General features: G+C 39.5%; 1 protein-coding gene across 2 annotated transcripts in view; it reads right to left on the reverse strand.

Moving 5' to 3' along the window:
• Nucleotides 1-1969: 1969 nt before the first annotated feature.
• BTBD9 (BTB domain containing 9) overlaps nt 1970-26138 on the reverse strand; it is a 276523-nt gene continuing 252354 nt past the window's right edge. For both annotated transcript variants that reach the window (XM_090046617.1, XM_090046626.1), the window contains exons 10-11: nt 22555-22633; nt 1970-11977 (exon numbers count right to left, since the gene is read on the reverse strand). In XM_090046617.1, coding sequence (XP_089902743.1) covers nt 11783-11977; nt 22555-22633 — 274 coding nt within the window. In that variant the 3' untranslated portion in view covers nt 1970-11782. The remainder of the gene's footprint in view (nt 11978-22554; nt 22634-26138) is intronic.

Raw genomic sequence — 26138 nt, forward strand, 5'->3', positions numbered from 1 at the left:
CAACTAGCCATGAGTACCAAAAATCTAAGCTTTCTTTTTTTTTTAAAGAAATCTGCCTCACTTACAGTCCAGACATGATCATCAGTACATAAACAAAATGAAAACTAATGTAGTGATGCTTGCCTGAGTCTGCAGAAAGCCTGAAAAGACAAAGGTGTAAAGTGGCTCATTAATGCCATTGAATGGTTGCCCTAAAACCTTGTGACAAGATAAATACTGACACGAATAACTTTTGTATTGATCAAGCATTCAAGAAAAGTGGTAATTGTGTTATAGGTCTGCACTATTTACTCTGGCATTTAAGTGTCCTATCATAAACTGGTGGAGTGTAAGTTATGGGGAGAGTTGGGAGTATAATATCACTTATTTTTTTCTCCCCAGTTTGATCCCTGCAATACATAAAAACATAAGAAGTGCCATACTGGGTCAGACCAACAGTCCATCTACCCTCAATAACTTGTCTCTGACAATGGCAACTGGATGCAATAAAACAAGGATGGCCAACTTGCAGCCTCTATATGTGGTACACGGAAAACTGGAGAGGAAGCAGGGAACACTGTAGCAGACAGGGCAGAGAGCAGAAAGCAAAGTAGCAGATAGGGCATGGAGCACAGGGAAGGATGCAGAAAGCAGAGCAGCAGATTGGGCAGAGTGCACTGGACTGGGAACAGAAAACAGAGCAGCACATGGGCAGAGGAAGAGGACTGGAGTGGCACTCACGGAGGGTGTATGGGGCTAATTTGTGCCATGCCTAGCAAAAAGCTTGGCCTCTAGAGCTTTAGAGGAAGAGCTTATGAACAAGGCAGAGTAATCCATTCCCTGACACACTTTCCCACGAATCAACCATCGTTGGTCTGGGGATGTCAGAGGATATGTCCCTAACTGTTGTTCTATTTAATAGCTTCCAAGCTCTAGGCAACAGCAGCTGTACATTAGAGCATGAGAATCTGAGACAAAACAAGCATCCGGCGACTACTAAACTAGGAGTTCTCTATATGCAGAATGCTTCCACAGTCGTAAGACAGAGGGAATTCATCACTGCTGTTAGAAAGCGTTAGTTGCTGTCAGACTATGGGCTCTTTGGAATACACTCAGAGCATATAAACCAGAATCTTTATATGCAAGGCTGCTAAGGGAGGCAAGCAAAATCCCTACTTAGGATCTCAAATAAAAAGTGCCCTGATTCATTAGGGGTCATGAGCACCCACAAAATCATGGACATCCAGGAAAGTGCTGAGAACTTGGCACCTCTGAAAATGTAGCCATTTCTACTGAGGTCAAACATTTCAGTATCTAAGTTGGAAAATGTCTACCTGCTTTTGATAAAACAAAGGGCATACCTCTTATTTCTTTTGCAATGTTCTTTTAACATATTTTCACCCCAGAAGCTACGGCTGCCTACTGAGCTACTGAACTGGACATTCCCAATGGTTACATAGATTCATGCTGGCATTAAAGAATGTTGGGCAAATTTTCTGTGCTGTCTTCTGGTGAAAGGCAAGGCAGGGTGGCACCTTAGACACTAACTGATTCAGAGAGGTGACAGCTTACCTTGTCAGATGCTATGAATGGACTTGCAGAAAGCAGGGGGTCTAAATAGAATAGAATTTAAATACAAAGGATGGGGGGGGCACTGCTGAAAGAGGCAAAGGTGGGTTGAATAGATCAATAGGCAATTAACCCACAAGGCAATTAACCCATTTGAGGAACATTGGAGGCAAAAAAGCTAGTCCAGTAATGGGTAAGACTCCATAGCTTCTGTTAAGACCATAATTAACACAATCCAATCTGTGGACAATTTTGGCAATAGGACTGTGGTACTCTATGTTCTGTTCCAAATGTCCCTTTGCCATTTGTTTGGTGACATACAGAAACCTGCCCAAACACTCCTCAGGCACAACACACAGCAGCATCAGACACCATGTATCAAAACTTGTCATTATTTTGCAAGAAAACTCCAGAGAAGAGATTACGCACAAAAGATCACTTTATTCCTCAAATCACACCTACATTATTCTTGTAAAGGTGCACTTCTAGTTTTCAACATTTTAAATATATATCTATATTTTTTCCTGCATAACCTACATGTTTTAAAGGAAAAAACACCCCTAAAATAAATACAAAGCATAACAGTTTTACTTTTAACATGTGCTTTGAGCATTGTCTGGTCCTGCATTAATTCGGGTAGCTGAAGGTGTATTCAGCAGTCTCCCCCTCTGATATGCTTGAAAAAAAATCCAGGGATACTCTCCCCCACTCTCCAAAATCACCAGCTTTTAAGACAAGCTGTTAATCAAATACTTAGGCATGCTTTGATTGTCTCATGCCAGTATTACAATTCTATGGTCTTTCACTACAAACTCACACATTTTCTTGAAGATAAAATTTACGGCATAACTGTGATGTCTCCCTTTCTAAATAGTCATAGAAAATTTCACGTTACAAACTAATTGTTTTGTACATACCAGCTGGTAAAGTTCCAAAAGCAGCAGGGATTCAGTACTAAAGAGGTTTACTGGCTTGACCAATGCATAACTTAGAAGACCAGACAGTTCCCAAGTTATTGATTGCATAACTGCAGCACAATCTGGGACTGGGGTTCTACTTAAAACCTAATTAGGCAAAATGGTTAGAAATGCAAATACATTGTAGTATAAAAATGTCACCAAGGTCATAAGAGCATGCTGTGGGTGGAAGTATTCCTACAGGATAAGCACAGTTCACAACAACTGCACGACTTCTTTCAACAGCCAGGCATTGTGGACTGACAAAGCAATTTTTATAGAGGGTGTCACAGTTAAAGAGAGGCTACAGCAGTCCAGTGCAAACAATGTCATGCTCCTTCGAACACATGGAGGAGACTGGATAAGGTAAGTGTTTTATTTGCCACGTGGCACCGTCAGAAGTCATGCTCTTTTAAAGGTTTTCGTAGAAGGAGAGACAAGTACAAGCCTGAGTGGGCCTGCCTGTGAACTCATCCCAATTAGTACCTCTCTCCGGAGGAGCATTCCTGAAACTGAAGTCATTATATGGTGGGCTGGTTTATCTAGATATTCATGGGCATTTTAAGAGCCCCCAAGGGCTCCATCCTATAGCACTGACTTGAACTTCAGCTGATCTCTCTTCACAATAAGGTCTGAGGTAGTTTAGAATCAAGCTATGGAAGCATAGGACCATGAAACCTGGTAAAGAGAAAAGGTGGCATGGAGCAGCAATGCACAAAAATCACCCTCATAGGGTACAACTGGCAACTGCTTCTTAGGGAAAGAACAGGACCAGGTATAATGAGTTGACTCTAAGTCAGGAAAGAACAGCACTGACAGAGATGAGTGGAGAAGTTCATAACAGATCCTACACACGTAGAGCTTGGCTCTAATGTTTCTTTTATGAGCTTTGAAACAATGGCATTAACAGTCATTCCAGAAAGAAAACCCAATTATTTAAAACGATAATAATGAAACTCAGTAAAAGAGTGAAAAAAATATAAGAACTTCATGCCTCTAGAATCTTAGTTTATTAATGACTAGATGCTGGGTCCTAAGAGAAAGTCATATTTCTCAAAAACAAACTAAGCTGTTAACCTGATACCTGAATCTAGAGATAACTAAACTATCTTCTCAGTGTATGTTGCTCTGGAAAGACAAATCAGCGAATTCTTTCAAGATTCACTCTCGCTATTGCAGCTCATCAGACAAACAGCATTCACATGCGATAGATAAATTCACTGTTCATGGCATCTGCTGTGTTACAAAAGTGAAGAAAAGCTGATGTGTGTGCTTAACTTTTAAGCTATGGATTTCCAAACAGATTCTGATCCTGCCTTTATTGATGGCAACTCTGTTTCTGACTTCAAGGGTGCTGGATCAGAGCCATAGCAGATTATGAAAACAGAGTTTTCAGAAGGGTTAGTGCTTCCCCCATGGTGGGGCAGATTAGGTTGGATATTGTAGGCTAACAATTATCGGCTTTCGGACTCATCATACAAATTTGGAAGTAAACAAACTGGAATTGGCATACTTTACTCAGGTACTTAGCAGGAATGTGAACAGCACTTCTCTAATTGATCAACTTCCAGAAGAACATGTAAAGAATAGTGCTAGGGAAGGCTCCAGCTAAAGCAGCATAATGTTTAAGTGGAGGGAAGAGGAAAAACAACAGGAGCAATGAATCAAGACACAAGTGGAGGAATTGCACCATGTGAGGCAAATGTGAGGCAAACAGAAGTGACAGACACACTTTTTAAGCCACATATTATATGCCTGCATGTTTGCAACTACAGTCCAGGCTCTTACCAAATGCCACACTGCTAATAGTACACATCTATCCTCAGAACATATGGAGTCCAGTGAACTTAATTATCTCTTTAAACGTTCATTCAAAATGTTTACCACCTAAAGCCAACAATAAAGTACATTGTATTTGTACAACATGTCCAAACTAGGAGATTTGAACAACTTTGCTACAAAAATATCAGAGGTGGACAAACACAAATGTCAAAACAGAATCTTATCAGTCCTCCACATCAGGTCACAGTATTTTGGACTTCCCTGCAAGCATCTAGCTTTAATTGTGTCATTATAAATTCCCTTTGCACCCTAGGATGAATCTCTTCCCATTTTTGATAACACTCCTATGTTTCTTAGGCAACACCCCTATTTACCTCCTGCACTATACAGTCCTGAAAAGTATAAAACAGAAGAAACCTGCTTCAGTTGCTTTGCAATGAGCTCATTAGCAATTGCTCTGAAGGTATAGTTTCTCAGCATGTCAAATTTCTACGAGATCTTCCTATGAAACATGTCATTGTCTACCAGTGACTGAATTAAGCAAGAAACAAGAGACAGACGAAGAAGATACCAGACAAGATCTGTGGCAGATGGTACTTCAAGGGCACAATCAAATGTTTTCATTAAAGGAGAGTATTTAATAATAGGAAACCTCTTTGCATCACCTATCTGTATACATAAAGAAATACAGTATGTACTATTTATCACTGATCACTCACATGGCCATTTTAACTCAGTAGGTAACTGTATAATCTAAAACTTGTGATCATGCAAAATGAATTATTTTCTTCTAGGTATGTAGGTTCACTACCATTTGTATAGGGAGAAACTGCAATACCGTTACCAAGTCAGATTACATGGCACATGGTTGCAAAGGTGCAGGCACTGGTCTGAATAATGAGGTCTGTACAACCCTGCTTATCCACAAGTTGCAGAAGACATCTGACACTTCTGGATAAACAGTATGTTGTTTGAAAGGGGTATTTAAGTCAACTTTCTCAGTCTTCTAGATTCCTTAAAACAGACACTTTTGTTGATGTGTCTGCCAGCTTTCATGACTCATTGGACAACAATGAAAACCCTGCAGAAGCCACTTACATTCTGTTGAAGTGAGGTCTGGCTAACAAAGATGGCACACAAAGTTGGATGGGCTGAGGTAATAGCATGGAAACAGATCTAGCAGAATTTCTGAGAGCAAAGCTGTTTTTATATTGCATCAACAATGCAGTTTCATAGGCAGCTCTTCCTCCTTGACTAAATCCCAGGGCCTGTAGTAGCAGATGGGGGCCCTGTTTTTGCCTTCTCTGAAAATAGTAGTTACCAACCATAAATATTTTACTTGATATAATCTGAACTGCAATTTTCATAGCATTTCTATAACAGATGCATTTCAATGTTCTGAGAACAAATATAATCCATCATTCTATTAGACTGGGGGTGGAGGGAAAAGAGATAATTCTCTGATGTCTGACTGGGTAATAATGATGAACGTCGGTAGGGTATTATTACTCTCAGAGTAAGGTTAGTCATTCATTTACTGAAAGTAACTAAGTCCTGCATGGTGTGTAACTGAACTATTAGTTGTAAATTGTAGTCATTTTATTGGGAAATGGCAGGACCTTTCAGTTTCCCACATAAGACTCCTACATGTCACAGCCACTCTTTTGGACTCTCTAATATGAATGACAATATGATTTCATAAGTTACAATATTTCTAAGCTTTTAAATGTATAACAGATGGCCCAAATCTGTTCTGAGATATAAGCACACATCCTACATGCATCAAAGCATTCAAATGAAGTCTTGTATTTTTCCAAATGGTAGCCATAAAAACAGAGAGGACAGAGGTAGCCAGGGTGGCATATATGCACTTCCAAAGTGCCCTTATATGGAGAATGTGGATCACAGCGTAAAACGGCTCATGTGGGATTTGCACTTTCTGTTGTCCGCATTACTGTCTTGAAGATGGCTAGCCACAAATTACTCTACTTTCTACATAACATACAGCCAAATCGCCAGTTCCTATCAGTTGGACAAAACATGAAAGTGCCCTTGGCTTTACTGTCTCAATGTTGCTTAGTTAGTTGCTCATGTTTTCTGTGAAAATAAATTTAGTGCATTTTATACTCACTTGCACAGGTATTAGTCTCTTGTGTAGCGCATATACACATCAACTAGTTACATAAGGTAAAACTGGGTGGTGATTTGCTGCCTATCAGCTGCTCCATGGTAACTGCATGTGTGCAGACTCTTATCCCAGGGAAATAAAAGCTAAATTACAGGAGTTTAGACCCCAGTGAAAAATGTCTGTTTTACCTCAAGCTAACTGATTAGTAGTTTGGTCAAATTAACACAAGCTAATGTTTAATTAGACACACCACAAATGTTTGTTCCGGGATCCAAATGTCTCTTCCATGTCCTGATTCATCAATGTATCCTGGAATAAAGGGTTGTGGAGCCTTTAGATTAGCATTCACAATTGTATTATTTAAATTAATACGCAATTAACTGAGTTATAATGTGACCAAACACTCTAGCCTAGACAAACATTAATAGCTATACAAATAGAAGATTATTTTAATCAGGCCTCCAGGACCTGTAAATTATTTCTGAAATACGTTTAGCATTGTAGGAGCTAATATGACTGTACACATGCATACAAGTCTTACTCTTACTAGCTTTGATATTTACCTATACTGCAGCTATCACCAAAGTATCTACTTAAGCATTTACTCCTAGCTCATCTCTATAGTGTTTGAACATCTTACACAATTATATAAGGGGAACTAATACTGTCTTAAAGGAAAATAATGTGCAATATTCCTATTTGTCAGAAAACCTAAAAAGTGCTGTGTAATCTCTGATCCTGCATTGAACATTCTTGGGTGGGCATAATATACCTTCTGGACAAGCAGAATTAGTATTTCTTTTTAATAATGCAATAATAAACTTAATTAACTCAACCGTCTGCTATCTTCATTGACTTCGGGTATGTGCGATATTGTTAAACAATCAGGGGGATATTAAAACTTCACATCTGATTATCTGAAGTAACCCTAGAAAAATCCGTTTCATTTACCTACAGAACTGGAATTACTGCTAACATGACCTTTTCCTTTCTTCCTCTTACGGGAGCCTCCCTGGGACAGATATGACACACAAAATTCTCTAATGCATTATTATAATAATTAAAAAAGAGTTAAGGAGAAGATACATTAACTGCATTTTAATTTTCCAGCATTACTGATGAACACTGAGCTCTAGCAGAACTTGCTGTGAGGATAAACATGCAGAATTGATTTCTGCAGAAACAGAAATAAACGTAGTTTTAAAAGAAGCAAACTTCACTGAAAAGCCACTTTCCCTCCTCAACAGAAAGGGTGATTTCTCTTCTGTGCTAAGTCTCTCACATCAACCTTGGATTAACTTGTCTCATTATAATTCAAATTGAACATGCCATTTTGGCAAAAGGTAAGATTAAAATAAAAAGAACATACTACAAAAACAAATTCCTGGAAGAAAACAAATTTAATTTCCTTTGCTTTTAACAGTTTTCTTCATTGTCAAAAGGAACTTCTTAATTGAAGTCTTATGAAATAGGGAACCCGTCTCTACACTGCCAAATAACTCTCTATAGACAAATAAAAATACTTGTTTATTTCACTGGTGCCCTGCATCCCCCTGCTATAGAAAGCCAAAATTATATTTTTGTTTCTTTCTAAATTAAAGAAAGCCTAAACTGATCTTTCAGGAGCTTGTTGGAGAACTGAAACAGTTTGACAATAGTTTGAAAAGAGATCTGAGCAATTTTTGCTCAATTCAAAAACCCATTTTCCCAGAGAAATCAGTTTTACACATAAAGTCCTATTCTTGTTAAAAACATGTCAGCTTTTTTTTCTTCTTTTTATCAAATGTTTCTGGGAACAAAGTATTTTTAATGTATTTAGAAGAAAGAGTCACTTCACTGAACAGATAAACTTTACAAGGTAACACTTCTGAGCTCCACCCAACTTAGATGCTAGTCTACACTGAAGAAAAGAAACAGAGGAAATGAAATATGGGGAAAAGGGGCAGAGTTTATCATCATTGATTTCAAAATCTATTTAAGTACTAAACATGAGTAATGGCTCAGTGATGATAACTGAAGCAAATGCCACTGCTAACAAAGACCCACTAACAGAACTATGTAACAGTCTCTGTCAGAAAGCCAAAGCACATCTGGCCAGTTCTATTCCATCTCAATCACAAACATGCATATATGGCGTGCAGTTCAGAGTAGTTATAAAATATATCACCCCTCTGAAGTAGCAGACTTTCTAATGTTATAGTCAAATAACACAATTATGATTTTAGTTCTTTTTACCAGGAAACAAATGACAAAACAGAGGTATAGATAGGTGACACATACAAAACTCGGAGTTTAGTAAAGCAGCAATCACACACTGAAGAAAATATTTAGAAAAAATAGAGGAAGTTTACACTAAATTGTAAATTAATTCCTTGTGATATCTTCCTTTTGCTTCATCAATGGCACATTATACTGAGAACAGAATATTCATGGCATAGGAATATACAAGGCAATAAACAGAATTTGTGGGCATTTAAATGAGTAAAGCTGAGGTGCTCAATAACTATGAAATTTAAACCCCACTAACAATATTCCTCTCATATAAGACTACGGGATTCAAACCACAAAACAGGAAATAGCAGGAAGATTTGTCCTATAAAGTTTTGAAAACTCTGTGTTGACTCCGGATGCACTTCAGAAAGAGATCAAACACCTCATTGTCACAAAAAGCAATTAAGGGTGTGGGGAAAAAGGCATGATGTAACTGGAAACCATGCTACCACAAGACTCCTATATTTCTAGTAATTTGTGTCAGTAATGGTTGATATCCTGTCTTTGGATATTAGAAGGTCGACAGGTCCTATTGCTTTTTGCTTTGAGAATCATTTGCACATTGACTGTGCTATTCAGCTGATATTTCAGATTCTTCATACCTCAGCAGATGAAATAAGAAATCTATAATATTTTTATATCTTTGATCTATTAAGAATCAAAGGACAAGTTTAAAGAAAATAACTAAAAGAGGTGTTCAGACCACTGGCTTTTAAGGTGTTTTTGTTTTTGACTCAGTTGTAGTCTACAAAATAGTTGTGCATGTCTGGAAAGTACAAATCTTGCTTTTTCCTTGTGACAATTTAAGCTAGAGAACAACTGGCTTGGTTCTATTTGATTCCTATATTACATTCCCTACAAAGGTAAGAAACAAGATGCTAACAGCACTAGAAAATAATGTCCTTTTCTTTATCCACAATCTGAGAATAGTGAAGTTAGCTATTAATTTATTTGTAGCTTCTTGCCAGTGCTATCAGTTCTGAAACTGAAGGACCAACCCAAGAAAGATAAGGTATGTCCCATGCATCTCAATAGGTCCAGCAAAGACTATACTGAGAGTATGGAATTATTCTTTTTGTGTTTTTAAAGAAAACTTTAGTCTCATTTTGTTTTTTACTTCTGTACTTGAAGCTAATGAACAAGTTCTGTACCACTTACATGGTCTGAATTTCAGCATAGTCAGAAAGTTGCAGAATGAACACATGGCATTCATCAGCCAGGGCTGGCTTCTTACTCAGAAACATCTCATTACCCTGACACATTTACACAGCAGGGCAATGAGAAAGGGATGGCACATATCAAAGTGTAGTATCTAATGCAATGCTTACATGCCTCCAGTGAGAACTATCATGATTCAGGTGATGGTGAGAAATAATGGGCAAATATCAAAAAGTCTAAAGACAGGCTTGGAGATTAGGAAAGAAAAGCTATTACCAAATTCTTGACAAAATTATTCAACTTCATAGGAAATAAATTAGTGTGTATCTTTTCTTCTCTGTTAAATATCTCCTGCTTCTGTCACCTTGCTCAGTATTCCTTCTTGCTTTTAGCCCAATTGGTGTTCAGCAGAGAGAAATTAATTCCACTGGTATGATAAGCTGATATATCAATACAGCAAAAAGCATATGACTCATTATGTATCACTATGCTCAAGAAAAGGAAAGTTGCATGCAATTTAACAAGCCCTAATCTGACATGTTTTTTTTTTACTCTGGTAAAGCTATTTTACACAAAGGGGAAAAAATCCTTTCCAAGTTGATAAAACCTGGACAGCAGATGCTCCAGAAAACATATATATCCTAAGGACTTTTGCCACTGACGTGAGTATTTGTATAAAAGTAGAACCTCTTCTTCACACACTGGCAAAACGATTATTCCACAGTGCTTTTGCTAAGAGGCACACAAACTGGAGATTAGGGAACCTTGCATGACTCTGGGTAATAAGGCTCAAGATAAGTAAAGAAGTAGACAATCTGATTGAATTGTGAAAGATAGTTAACTCTGGGATGTAAATTACTAAAGCAAGAGCCAACAAGAGCCTGATCTAACTGTAATAGTCAAATGAAATCTTTTTATGAAGATTATGAGAAAAGCTTATAAGTGGCTTTCTAAATCCCTAGCTGAACATGACAGTCTATTCTTTTCTTGGAAAAAAAAAGGTTTGACTGCAAATTTTCCTTTTTGTATTCCTGGCTCTGCTCTGCAGCACATCAGTGATATAATTCATACAGCTGCTTTTCCAAACAAAAATAACCAATTTTAAAATCTACAACAATTTTTGTAGCAATGAAAGTTTAACTTGAATACTCATTTTTAAGAGGGACAACAACTCTGTTTCTTAACTTGGAAGTTAAACTAAGAATTTTCCACTTGAATATATGTAAGAAATGACAATCTTAACTTAAAGAAGTCAAACAGGGTAAGATTTAATGAACATCTATGAATTCATTTGTCCATGGGGGGTTTTCTTGCCATTTTGGTGCAGAGTTGAGTGAAGTCTGCCTCTCAACAGGTAGCCCTTCCCTAATCTATTTTACTTAATTTGCTACAACCAAAACACAAGTATGACATAGAGTCAAAATGATTTTGAAAATGGCTTACCATTTACAAAGGAATATGGATTGAGAATAACTTAAAAAAATAAAAACAATCTATGTTTTATAGTGATGTGTTCCATAAAGATAAACATTCTCTTTGCTGATGGGTGCCTTCAGGCAACCAATACTTATTTCATATCCCTTCCATTCTACTGTTCGTACACCATTTTTGTATTCCAACATGGCTCTGCCTTCTATTTCCTTCCATTCTCCTTGCCTTGGTTAGATTAGAGAGGTAAGGTGTTAATGGGAGACTTGATGAAGATTGAAGACCTATTTTCTTCCCCCCTTCCCCTATGATCAGCCTCATTTGAGCAAACTGAGGAGTATGAAGCAGCCCCTTTGTGTCTTTGGGAAGCCTTTTCCATTTCAGCATTTCCAGCTGCTGGACATGGTTCCCTTTGTTCACTGAGAACAAGGGAAAAGGTGCCCACCTAAGAAGGTTGTGAATAATTTCATATTGCATCATTGGGGCTGCAAAAGCTCCATTTCAATCTCCTTTATGGCTGGTGAACCTGCAAACGTGAGGTAGATCCAGGGAGGGAGTGCAGGGAACTCGTGCTTGACGGTCTAACTGGGTGAGAAACAAGCTGTTGTCCAACAGTCCCCAGCTCTGTTGCTGCCACTTCCTCGCTACCCTCTTCCTTGTGAGTATTGCTCTGTGCTGGACACTCAAAATGCACACAGTGAAACACCTGGGAATAAATGAAGAGATAAAGCAAAACAATTAAACTTCAGCAAAAGTGTGATCTGAATTAAATGACACATTGAAGTGTGCAAGCAACATCTGTCCCCATTAAAACAGTACACCAAGAAGTTAACATTTTGTATTTGGGTTTCAGAAGCATTATGAAACAATGAGACTAAAGCCTGTGTAACACCCTGGTTTACACATCTTTTTTTCTTGTGTTTAGTCTAAGGTGTTAAGCCTGACATCAGGAAAACTGTTTTGAGGTAGACAGAGATATTTTTATGGTCTATAAACAGCATTTCTTTTGCAAAACAGCGTATCAAATAACAATGAAAGTGACTTAATTAAATCTCAGAAAAAGAATGAAAATCCATATTCTCTATGAATAAAAGTTAAATTGTAATGCAGATGAAGCTGTCTCATAATTGGTATCTCTGCAATGACTTTGCAGACAAAGTATCTTGCAGCATATAGAAATATAAGATTTGCCACTGTAACCACTTTTTCATCAAATGCTGCATCTCACTTCAAGTAGCAGGCAAGGTCAACTATTTCGAGATGCACCTGGTCAGTTGAATCAACAGTACATAAGGGAATTCCTTTCCAACCATTCAGGTAAATAGCTTAGCCTGATAGCAAGAAATTAGTCACTCTAAAACCCCTTTCCTATTTACTTATGTGATACTTATTCCTGTAGATATTCAGTGGGTTCTTTTAAATGCTACTATCATTGTTTTTCACAATGCCTTCTTCAAGGCAATGAACTGCACAGACCATGCAAAGAAATCTTATTTATTTATTTAAAATTTGCTGCCAATACATTTTATTCAGGATGTGGAGACTTGAAGGCTTGGAACCCTTTTCAAATGTTGAACATTTCAAAAGGGCACCAGCTGATTCAGCCAATTGTTATGTGTGAACAAACAGAATGATTCAAATGCTGCAAACCTGCTCCAATTTGAACACTCCTTTACCAGGGGTTAAAGTTGGAGTGGGTTTGCTTGACTCAGTCTCAGCTTGTTCACATACAATTAAAATAGACCAGCCACTGCCCTTTTGAAACGTTCCCCTTGTGAAAGGGATCAAACTGTTCGAGTGTCCACACCCTGAATGTCCCCTTGTTCTTCTGTCATGGTGCTGTCTGAAGAAGAATGCCAGAGCAAGTTTTACTACATCACTATTTTGTATATTTATATCATATCTCTTTTTATTCTCCTCTTTTAAAAAATAGTTTAAAATTTCATCTTGTACACACATAAAACCTCTAAAACCTTTTGCAATCTTAGGCGTCCTTTTTCAGGCCTTTTCAAGTTGAGCAATAATCTTTTTGATGCAAAGTGGCTAAATCCAAGCACAGAATACAAGGCGTGGACAAACAACTGATTCATGTAAGACCATAAGACCATTATAATCTTCTCTATTTTTTTGCTACCCTCTCTTTAATGCAACCTGGAATCCTATTAGCCTTTTTGACTGTCACTGCACAAGTGCACATTGAGCAGACATCTTCATTGAGCTGTGTGTCTACAATAGCTCCTGGATCTTTTTTTCTGAGAGGTGTGAGCTAATTTAGAACCCAACAGCGTGTATGAAACCCACAGAGCTTTATTCACAGTCACTGTGTTATTGTGTCCTTTGTAGCTTTCTCTTATTATAATTTCCTGTCTCTTCCTTGGTGCCAGAATTCTTGCAATGCAGGGGTTTTTCTTTCTTTTTTAAAATTTTGTAATCTGTCCTGTTATTTTCTCTCAATTCTTGGCGTGATATATATTAACATGTTAGGTTGATTATGGTTTTTTGGGGGGGGTTTTGTCTGTTTGTTTTTAAACAGACAAACTAATCTCTGCATTGGCACGTATGTTGCTAGGATGCCCCTCATGAACGGAATTTCTCAAAGACTAGAGGTGCACTGATATATCGGTTGCATATTGAATTGGCACCAATCAAAGGGAAATTTACATTACTGGCTACTGGCTTTTTGTGGCTGTTGTAGCCAATAATGTTCTCCAATAAATATAATTAACTATGCCTTCTGACCAGGGCCCCCAACACCCAGGTCCCCTTGGAAAATAGTGGATTTCCCTTTGCAGGCAGGCAGCATTCCAGCCTGCACAAGGTCCTGCTTGAGCTGCCAGGAATAAGATGCAGAGGGTGCCTCATGCATGTGTACAACCACACGTATGCATATCACCAGGAAAACAGCTGGGCAGTGTGGACAGCAGCTCCCTGCAGGTAAGTCTATGGAGGAGAAGGGCTACGGGGGAGGGAAGGGGGATGGGGCGGGGTGCAGATCAAGGCTACCATGCTGAAGGAGGGATTGGGGCGGGGGCTGGGGCTGAGGGCACTGCCCAGCCAGGGCAGTGCACGGGACAGGAAGCAGGACAGAGCAATGTGCAGCTCACCCAAGTAGTGTGGCTCCCCATTACTGAGCACACCCCCTGGGGGAGGCATAGGTGGTGCATATGCCTCCCCAGATTTGTGCGCAGGATGGATGCAAGCTGCTCACTGTGGGCTCGGGGCTCTCTGCTCTGCTGCCTCTGCCCCAGGACCCCTGCACCTGCTGCGTGCCCACTGCCTGCTTGGCAGCAGTGGGGGTGGTGAGTTGTGCCTCCTGCTGCTGGGTGGACAGGAGACACGTGGCTGACATGGGGCTCCTGAAGCAAAGGCAGCAGAGCAGAGAGCTCTGAGCCTGCAGCGGGCAGCCTGTGTCCACCCTCGCCGTACTTGGCTCTGCCTGCTTAAAAGTGTCCCAGCACTTGGAAATGGTGGTGGCAATGCTTGAAATAAAGCTTATTCAACAATCTTGAACACTGATACATGTGACACCAGAGACTTCTGGAGCATGCCAAAAAAGGTTTATTTATGCAGTACATTTTAAAGTACTGGCATAAATAAAGCCGCTTTTTTTTTTTTGGTGGGCGGGGGGGAGCAATGCAACCAAATCGGTTATTGGATCAGTATCAACCAATATGACTAGTGAATAATCAGCTATCAGTATTGGCCATGAAAACTTTTATCGGTACACCCCTATCAAAGACTATAATTACTTGTCACGTTTTTAGGTGTTTGACATAACCGCTGTTCTCATTTTCCCAGCCTCCATTTTTAGTACTGGACTTTGTGGAAATGGACTATAGCTCATCAGTACATCTCTGTAATACACTTCTTTCCTTCCAAAGCAGTCTGGTCAAATGGCAAGGGCACAAGTTTGTGACAGACGAGATTCCATGCTTCTACAATATCCTACACTAACTAGTGTTTCTCATCTAAGACTTCACCTTACATTTAAATTGTGATGCATATTTTTATACAGTATACCTATTGCTAACCTTTATCTGATACCAGTCCATAAAACCAGAAATACATCGCTTCTAAATTATAGCTTTCATTTTTACCATTTCTCCTTCATACCAGGCTCTAATGACCATCCCAGCATCTGCTACATTAACATCACTGTAGATTTAAGAAGTGTTTTATTACTGTTCTACTTTAGCATACATAAAGCAGCTATGAAAAAAAGGAGAAATCCAGAAGTACAGTCCTGAATGCATCAGTTCCAGCCAGTATTTGATTTACATACATAAACACAGTTATTGGAAAGCAAATAATAATGCAGGCACTTCTTTATGAAAGCAGGGATATGGGTCTCAGCCACATGATCCAATACAAGAATCTACTGGACTTCTTGTGGAGATTTTATGAAAGTCTCATGTGCAAAGGAGCAGAGCCAAACTTTCTACACTAGGAAGGTAGATTGGGGAGGCAAAGTGCTTCAATTAGACACTGAAGTATCTCCCTCAAACAATTATGGGAGAATGCAAGATATACCTAGCCTCAGTCTACCACAGATCTTATCTATACTTGTTAGCCATTATAAACTAATAACAACAAAGCCAGGTAGGAATAATTTTTTTCTTAGTTAAAAAAGCAAAAGGATGAAAAAACCCCCCACCAAGAAAGGTGATGAAAACGTTCTTCACACCATAACATACAAAAATGTAACATGGGGTGGATGAAAAAGTTTACAAGGATTAAACAAATACATTCACATAAGAAGCTCAGTGTCAAAGAACTCATATAACCACGCAATCCAAAACACAACCTGTCCTGAGAAAAATATGGGAAAACTCATAGGAGATCATCCCCTAAAAGCCAGCAAATCCTTGTGCTGGTAGACCTAGGGGGATGCAGATACTAGAGCTGAAGTTTATAGAAACTATGCTATCAATACCCCATATGTTTAAAATTAAAATTGTTTCAATGAGGAATTCTACTACTTAGGAGCAACTGTATCTGGTTATTTGAAAGAGAAGAATTACATAAATGAAGGATGTGCCCAGATTAATTTGAAAGCAATAATGCACTAAGTAACTGAGATAAGGAATCCTAGAGGAATTAAAGGAAAGGAAGAGAATAATTATAGCTTGAATATGATAAAGGGAGAAAGTGAATGAAAAAAAATTGCCACACAGCACCTGATTTGAATGATTAAAACAAGGAGGAGAGATGTGAATAACCAAAATAGATCTGTGATGGGTGTAGAACAGTAACAGTGAAATATTAATGGGCATCAATAATCTAGACAAACTGGAACACACTAAACAGAAGGAATACATTGAGTAAAACACTTGCAGGCACCCTGATGAGAACAGCCAACTGGTTTGCACTAAGCAAAGGAGGAACTATGGACCCAGTCCTGCTCCTTTTGAAGCCAGTGGGAGTTTGGCCATTAGGCTTCAGTCAGGAAAAACTATATCCCTTTAAGAAAAGTAGTCACTGATACCTGAGAGTTAAATAGACACAATTAAAAACCAGAAAGCATACATTTTGTAAGAAGGTGAAAAATGTTTAAGTGAAATCAAAGGCAGAAACAAGAGAGGAGAAATGGGCTGTGTTAAAAGTATATTAATAGATGTCTGCCATCTAGTGATAAGCAAAGTAAGAAGAACAATCTTAATCTGAGTTAAATGAAGCAAAATACAACATAGAAGAAAAATAAAGACAGAATAGGTGAAATATTGAACAAGCTCATAAGAACATTACAGAATTAAACTAGAGAGCAGGAAACTTAGAGGTAAAGAATAAAAGGAAGACTCATAAGAAGTTAAGATAAATGGTAAGAATAGCTTGGAGTACATAAGGAACAGGTGGTCACTGAAGAAGGCAGTAGGGTCTTCAAGACATGATATTAAGGGAATTTGTCAGAAGTAGTAAATGTTGCTAAAAATTAATGAATTCACTGCCTGCCTCTGTATTCACAAAGGAAGATGAGAACCAGATGAAAGAATTAGACATACATTTACCATGTCTAATAAAATACCACAAGAAATAAGGATCTTGCTGAACTGATAACAAAACGAAAACATGCAGAGACTAACAAAACTTTGGAGTCACATGAAATTCATCCCCAAACTCCACAGAAAACAGCAAATGTTAACATTCTGCAGACATATTGCAAATCATCTGGAAGCAGAAAAAGTAGTGACAGATTCTTGTGAAGCTTCAGCTTGTGTAATACTTATAATTAAGCAGGTCTTTTAGGTTTTAAGACATCTCATTCAAAACATGCAGGTGCCAGACCTCCTTGTACCAGGCTGCAATTTAAATTAGGATATTTTCAAGATCACAAGATTTATTTGTGGATTTTTCTACTCAACAGTTCCTCATACATCACCCTGTACATCTTCAACACACTTTATCAGCACTGACTATTTAATTCTCACCAATCTGTCTAGTAGATTCTCCCAAGTATTATTCATTCTGTTTTAAAGATGAGGAAAACAGGAAGTAAATGTCACTTGCCCAAAACCATGCAACATGGGTAAGGATTAGAATATAAGGGTGAAATTGTGGCTTTGCTGAAGTCAGTAAAAGTTTTGCCATTGTTTTCAGTGGGTCTGGAACTTCATCCAATGGCTTTTGACTCCTTGACCCGTGTTCATTCTACTGGATTATGCTGCTTCTTTAGTTTGTTATTCATAGACATTCATAAATATTAGGGCTAGAAGAGACCTCATACAATCACTGGGTCCAGCCTCTTGCCCAAAGGGCAGGAAGTCAGTTAGGGTCAAAGGATACCAGCAAGATAAGCATTCAAATATTTCTTCAACGTGTCCAGAGTAGGTGCTTGCACCACCTCTGGGGGGGAGTCTATTCCAGGTCTTGGTGTTTCGGACAGTAAAGAAGCTTTTCATTATGTCCTGCCTAAAACAATTTTGCAGGAGTTTGTGACCGTTGGACCTCGTAATCCCTTGGGGTGCCCTGGTGAACAGCTGTTCCCCCAAATCCTGATGCACACCCCTTACATACTTACAGGCTGCCACCAAGTCACCCCTTAGCCTGTGCTTCTCCAGGCTGAAGAGCCCCATAGTTCACAGCCTCTCTTCATACGGCCTGTTCTCTTGCCTTCTTATCATGTACGTGGCTCTCCTCTGGACTCTTTCAGGCTTCTCCACGTCCTTCCTTAATTGTGGAGCACAGAATTAGATGCAGTACTCCAGCTGCGGCCTCACCAAGACCGAGTACATCCTAGTACTCGGAGGAGGATGACATCCTAGTCTTGCTTGAGATACATTGGTAGATGCAAGCCAGAGTTTTGTTTGCTTTGCCAGCTGCAGTATCACATTGGTGGCTCATATTCATCATGTGGTCAATCATGACCCTCGAGTCTCTTTAAGCTGTAGTGCTAGCAAGTGTAGCACTGCCAAGCCTATAACTGTGACGTGGGGTTATTCTGCCTCCCCCCACCCCCAGGTGGAGCACCTTGCAATTCTCTGTATTGAATGCCATCAGGTTTTCATCTGCCCACCTTGCAAGCCCATATGAGCTGGAATGGACTTCCCTTGTGCTTCTAGGATCACTTCCTTAAGAAGCAACCACTCATCATGAACTCCTCTCCCTGTCAAATCATGGGTTCTCAGGGCCTCAAGAACAAGCCTCCTAAGCTTATGAAAGTTGGCTTTCCTAAAGTCGAGGACTACTGCATTGCTGGCTGATTTGCCAGCTTTGTGATGGAGAGTGAAAGTGATCAACTTGTGGTCACTGTCACCCAGCCTTCCTTTGATTCTTAGGCCACTGATTATATCATCCCCTTTGGCCAGTACCAGGTCCTGCAGCGGCTTACCCCTTTGTTGGCCCATAAACTTCTTGAGACAGGTAGAGCTCATCCACCCATGTGAGGAAGCTTTGAGACTGATCGGATTTGGCTGAGTGCTCTTCCCATGAGATGTCCGGGTAGTTAAAGTCTCCCATGACAACTATGCAACAAGAGTGTGCAGCCTTGGCCAGTTCCCTGGCAAATTCATGGTCAAGCTCTTGCTCCTGCTTTGGAGGTCTGTAGTAGACTCCTACCATTATATCCCCTTTGTCATGTTCCCCTTATATTCTAACTCAGACGGTATCCAGTCGTCCTCCTTGAATGTCAGTCTCAGCTTGTAGGGATGTGTGGCTCTTCTTCACATAGAGAGATACACCCTTACCCCTTTTTTCAGCATGATTTCTCCTGTACAGCGTATAGCCATTTATACCCATAGTCCAGTCATAGGAGGAGTCTCACCAGGTCCCCATTATCCCTAGGAGATTGCAGTCCTTTTTGTTTAGCAGAAGGTCTAGTTCCTCCTGTTTATTCCCCAAACTCCTGGCATTAGTGTACAGGCAAGCAAGTATGCCATTGGAAGACCTAGGCTTCCTTGCACTCATGGAGAAGTTCTGTTCTTGGGCTGGGGTAGGAGTGGGTTCCTTTGAGCATCCTAACCTGCTGATTTTGCAATATATATTATATTGCAATATGTTATATTCTCATACAAACCATAAAATGCAGCCTTTTTGCCATTTTTACGTTTGCCAATTCTGACAATCCCATGTGTTGTCACATGTGCTTTTAACATTCTTAAAATCCACAGTAGACACAATCTAGGGAAATCTAGAAACTACAGATTTGCAATATTAATTTCCATACAGGACAAAGACAGTGGAAACATTAATCAAAGCTAAAATATAAGAGTACCTGGAAAAGTGTGAGTTAATGAATTCTGCATGCATTCACAGAAAGGAGATCACATCAAACAAATATCTTTTTGAAGAGGTAAAATTGTGGATCAGAGAAAGGCAGGCAGTAAACATCATTTTCTTGGACCTGAATTTCTGATACAGTGCAGCATGAAAGACAAAAGTTAGGCATAAAAGTTTAAAGCACGAGTGCTTAACTCCTTCTGCCCTGATTTGTAACTGTGTGTAAATTCTGCTGCTTTCATGGATTTTTAGAACTAAAGTTAAAATAAAGAAAAGATAAAGGACCTCACTTGCACTAAGGTCTCTTCAGACTGCTCTGAAAGTGTCAGCTGGCACTAGAATAGGTGTAAATTAGCTTTGTGGTGTTCAAACTGGCAAAAAATATAATTTAATATGCTTTGACGCTGTTTTGTACTTCCAGAGCAGTGTAGAAAGGTCTTAATATAAATGAGAATTATGTCCTAAGAATAAGGATGCATGCAAATGGAAACAGTACAAAGTACAGGGAGGAGACTACCTGGGGAGAGAAGTAATTTTGAACACTGTATTTTATCTGAGACTTGGAAGGAAAGATAGATGAAGGCTTTAACAGATGATGAAGAACTGCTGGAGGCAGACAAAAGACATACAGTGTTCACAACTCAGTAGCAGTGGAACAGGCAAAGCAAGCTTATTGTATTTCAATGGGAGAAAAATATCAGAGCTGAAACTCAGGAAGAAAAAAGAAGTGACGGTAGCCGAAAGACTATGGGGAAGTAGACGGCAAAGGGCTTTACAAGAAATAAAACAGAGGGATTAAACATTTTATAAACTTGAGGAAATTTGTTGTGGTCTTTCTGAAGAGTCTATTGTGGCCATCTTTCGGATATTGCACAAAGCTCCGAGTACCTTACTCTGAAGAGGTACTCTGGAAATAGAAATAATATCAGGAGTACAAGGAAATGATCAATTTAAAAGCTGGAGAATCTAGGTACACTCTTTGGAAAGGAGAAGCTGAAGATGGAACCTCATGGATTGCTGATTAGTTAATACACACAGAAGCAACCAAGCCCAGCAACAGCTGCAATGCATGTAATGTCTTTCTAGCATTCTTGAACAAGAATATAATTTTCTTGTGGAAGAGGAGCAAAATAATTATTAGGAACAAATTTACATGGAAATACAGCTCTTAATGCCAAAAGAGTGAGAGGCCTCAGTGGGCATCATGGCCTCAGTGCAACCTTTATTTACAGTCCTGTCTCAAGCTACAGTGTAGATAGTTATGCAATGAATTTGCACACATGGAAGGAATGAGAGGCAAAGTTCACTGCATAAACTGTTTACACTATATGTAGCTCTTTAGAAATGTTCAGGTGCCTTTAGATGGTTACATTAGAAAAGTCTCTGGTTCTTCAGGGTGTATGCCAACTTTAACTATTGAAGGATAGGAAAAGTCCTGTAAGTAGATTATGCTATACTTCCTTGAAAGCTTCTGATACGGTATACCACTGGTGATAAGATACCAACTAAATGCATCATTGACATGATTCAGCTAAGCAACAATTATGCTCCTAAATTACTGCCAGTTTCATTTATGGTGCATTTTATCTCACAGTTTTTATTACCAAACAAAGCCCTTGCTGATGAAAATGAGAACAGTTAGAATAAAATAAGAAAAAGAACAGGTGTTGAATAGGTTGAACCAAACTCATGAAGTCTTTTCTCACTAATACTTACAACAACAAATCGAGATTTAATCACAGATAGGGTTGGAAGATGGTCAACTGGCCAGTCAAATAATGTCACTCCAGTAATCTGTTACAGCAGTAAGCAGAGAGCAGTGGGATGCTCCACCTGCCCCAGCATCTCAGCATTCGTGAGTTGCCTGGTAACTTAAGATATGTGGAAAAAACATTAAAGCTGTGCCTATGTCCAAATCGCCGAATCTTTCCAAATCGATTCGGAAGATTCTGATTTGATTTGGAGAGATTAAAGGGTATCCTGATTCTATTCAGATTTGGAGATTCAGCCACTGAAGCAGGCTGAATCACCACCAAAACGAATCAGGGACCGAAGCTTCGTACAGCCACCTATGATAACCATGTAACATAGTCATCACTTGCTGGCTGATTTTTTAACACGCAGATCTAAAAGAAGTACAATCTCGTTTAAGTATGATCTTCTTGTAGAAAACAGGATATTAGGCTTTTATTTATTATCAGGGGGATTTAATACTGTGAGATAAAAAGAAACAGGCAGGGTTTATGTTACTTTCTCCAGTGCCCATGTGATATGGCCTGCTAACCCCTGCCTTAGAGAAATGTTTAATAATGTCCTAGTGAAGGCGACAACACATGAAAGCATTCTGTTTTTATATTTGCTTGTGAAAGGACTTATGCTCTCTAGAAAGATGATGACAAAATTCCTGAACACTTGAACAAAATGTACTTCCTCTTATTGACTAGAATGCCTGAATGTATTAAGAAACACATGCATTTTAGACAGCATTAATAATTTAACATAAAAACTGGGCAAATTTTATATTTCTGTCAGGAATATATTAGTTTTTCTGTACTTAAAATCAGACCTTACCTCATTAGCTGTGTTGTGAGTTCCAACTATTCTGATGAAGGATGCAGGTTGTCTGTCAAAAGTTATTGTTTGCCAAGATCTACAAAAGGCAGAGGTACATGTGGTATTAGGCAGAGACACTACAGGTAGCAGTGAAAGAATCCATTCAAGTGATAATACAGGACATCATTTAATAAAGACAGAAGTGGATATTATTTTTTCAAGGTCTGAATTTCTAGCACTCTTGATTCAGTTTAGATTTTTTCAGCTGTCCTGACTTCATGCACAATTCTGTACTACAAATAATACAGAGGAGTAAAGCTCATGCTACTGTTAAATACTGTTATAAAAATAGTAATAGGAATCATTATGAGCGAGACGTCTAAAATATCTACGATACTAAATTTATCACAAACTTCACTAACAGAAATACGTGAGGAAAAGCATCTTGTTAACTTGCAAGAAGAGGCCACAGCAAACACCAGATGTGGACTAAGGGCCACGCCACATAAGGCACTTATTATGCATTCAATTCACTTAAAATGACAGCATCTTCAACTTCAAGCAGTTAAATTCATGCAAAGTGGGCTTGTATTGTAACAAACATGACTTTCCAGGCAAGGAGCATCTCCAGATCACATTAAGTGACACATTTTGAGTTACCATTGGCCTGCTCCATGGAGACAATATGAACAATTTGTGGTTCTCCAGCCAGAGCCGACCCTAGGGGCGTGTGGGGCATATTAGGCTGTGCGGGGGAGTGGCAAGCGGTTGGAGCACAGAACATGTGGCAGCCGGTGGGGTCTGTATAGCATTGGGGGAGTGTGACCCTGGCCTGCATGGTACCCTGAGCACACACTGAAAGGCTCAAGATTTGCTGAGGCTTGCCATTTTTGCTCGAGCACTCTGCTGCAAAAAGCAGTCACCTAGCTTTGTGAACCAAATTGAACCAAGGAATGCCTGCAGAAGAGCTGTGAACTGGACTCACAATGAGATGCTGGACCTCATCATAATCTGGGGTGAGAAGAGAACCATCACCACTACTGCCAAGGGCGGGAAAGGCACCAAACAAAGCCAGATGTTGTGTGAGTGCATGGCATCCTAGATGGTGACTTGGGGGCACCGGCAGGACTAGCAGCCGTTCTGCATCAAAATCAAGAGCATGAAAGTACACTGTGTTTGGGGCAGGGACACCAACAAGGTCTCAGATGTCATAAGGAGCATGGTCCTCTACCATGAGGAGCTAGCAAGGCTTCTGGAGGCAGACCATGCCATTGCTCCTTGCCACATTATGTATGGCACACCTGTGGGCCTGGTACAGTGTAACGATGATGACAGAAATGATGATGGAGCCCTTTTTCTGCTGTCTACTATCAAAACAGCCATGAAGAGCATGAGGAGATGTGCTCACTGGAATTGTTCCCCACCCAGACTGACCCTAACTCAGATCCAGTACATGACAGGGACAGCTCAGACAAGGCCCTCACTTGAGCAAACAGACACAGACAACCCAGTGCAAGCCACTGGTAAGTTTCAGCAGATCCAGGGGAAAGGGTGATTGCCACCCTCAAAGACATGGCTGGTAGCAGTCCTCTACATACTTCTTTGGGGCCCAGGTGTGGATGGGTCCAGATCCAGGGAATACTATCATTGTTCAGGTCCTGGCATGGTAGCTGCCTCTATAACCCCAGGGATACTGGGTGCTGCTGTTTCAGGCGGCAGTGAAAATGGTCATGCTTTACGATTCCAGGTCTCTCTCTTAGATTGGGGTCATGACAAGGGCAAAAAGATGAGTTAGCATGGGAGGTGGGTGCCTTCTTTACAGGAACATCTCAGAGGGGAGGCAGGGGAGACGTTAGCTAGCAGGTAGCTGAGAGAATGCTTACCATGACACAGTCCTGATCTTGTTCTGGTTGCTCATGGGAGTGAGTTTGCTGGGAAAGCAAGGTGCTCAGGCTTTCCCTCACAATATCTTTAAGTTTGTAACAATTTCAAAGTCTTCCCTGCTATCAATGTGCTGTTGTCAGCACACTTGCAAGTATATGTGTGGGAATCCAGAACCAACACGTATTATCTGCTAACTATGGAAACATACTCAAGATCTCTTCTACAAGGTTTACTCTTCAGTGTTAGGTGTGGACTGTGAGAGCTTGGGAGGTTTCAGCATGGATGCTACCCCAAGGACATGAAGGAACACTCCTGATCAGAGGATGTCCCATAGGGGAAAATGTTGGTAGGATCACAGAGATCAGATGCTGAAGGACCTTATGAGGTCCTCCACATGCAGAGCTACTACTGAGAGCTGGCTTGTCACCTATGTGCACCAGCAGGACTAGTCAGAAGAGTTCTAAGAGCTCTTCAGCAGACTTTTGTAACTGAGGATTGCTAGGTCCTGGAACTGATGCAAGGACTGGTGAGGGGCTCAATGAAGGTCCAGGAATTGACCCTCTATGCCCATGTGTCTCTTTGGTATGTCATAGTCATGCAAGTCCTTTATCAAGCAACTTTATAAAAACGAAAAAACACCTACTCAACACATTAACGTGTTACTTATCTTCATTATAACATAGTTAAATACACTGCCTTCTATTATGGAGGACAAGAGTTAGAATCTTATTGGAAACAACTCACTTTCTGTACTTTTAAGGGTCCTAGTTACTGCAGAATGTCAGGGAGATGTACAGTCCATGTAGTTTAAGCAAACACTGGTTTTATATTCAGCAAAAACTAAGTAAATTGGAAGTGTAATCAATTGATATTTTTCCCCTCATTGATTCCAAGACTGAAAATGGAATACAGTATGTTGTTTACTTACAACAATGAATAAAAAGCTTTGCATGAACATAGTGCAAATCAGCTCCCACACGTAAAAGAAATCTTGTTTACAGTTAAAAGGACTAGGTTTCTTCATTACTGTAAGGTCATCTCTGCATCATAATTTTTAAAAATAAAAGCACTTCCTCCACTTTGAAGCCATGAAATCTGACATTTACATCATAATCATATTCTTGAACAGGAAAAATTAATTTGCAAACAGCATGAGCAGTGTTAATCTTGTGTTCCATATTCTGTATAGTGTAAAATCTCTCCCTCCTAATAAAACAGGGCAGGATTACTCCAATGAACAATATGTAAAGCACCTTAATTCCCATCATTCCCTTATGCACATAAATCACGCTGAAAGTAAAGCAAAAAGAACAGTAAAGAGAAATAAGACCTGAAAGTCTCAGTTTAATAGCAATCTTCTGTTATACTGGATTAATATATAATCACATTAGAATTTAGCATTTATTTTCACTTAACAAAACCTGAAGGAGAGATGTAGACTTTAACTTTCAGCCAAACTAGATTCTAATATCATTACAAATGGACTTGAATGGTAATAAGTAGTTAATGCAATTTGATGAACTTACTGAAAAGGGGAAAAAAATCAGATACCATTTTCTTAAATGTATTCAGGAGACGTTTAAAATTTGTTCATAGGAAAAACAATATAGTATCAGATTAACTGATCGGCCTGTCAGAGCCAGTTTGTTATAAGAGCTTTGCTGCTGCCGGTTTGACTTCAGCTAGAGTTTTACCCCAGTAGAAAACCATCATAATCT

Source organism: Crocodylus siamensis, chromosome 1 (genome assembly GCF_052110815.1).
Source record: "Crocodylus siamensis isolate JL-2025a chromosome 1, ASM5211081v1, whole genome shotgun sequence".
In the NCBI taxonomy this organism is placed as follows: Eukaryota; Metazoa; Chordata; order Crocodylia; family Crocodylidae; genus Crocodylus; species Crocodylus siamensis.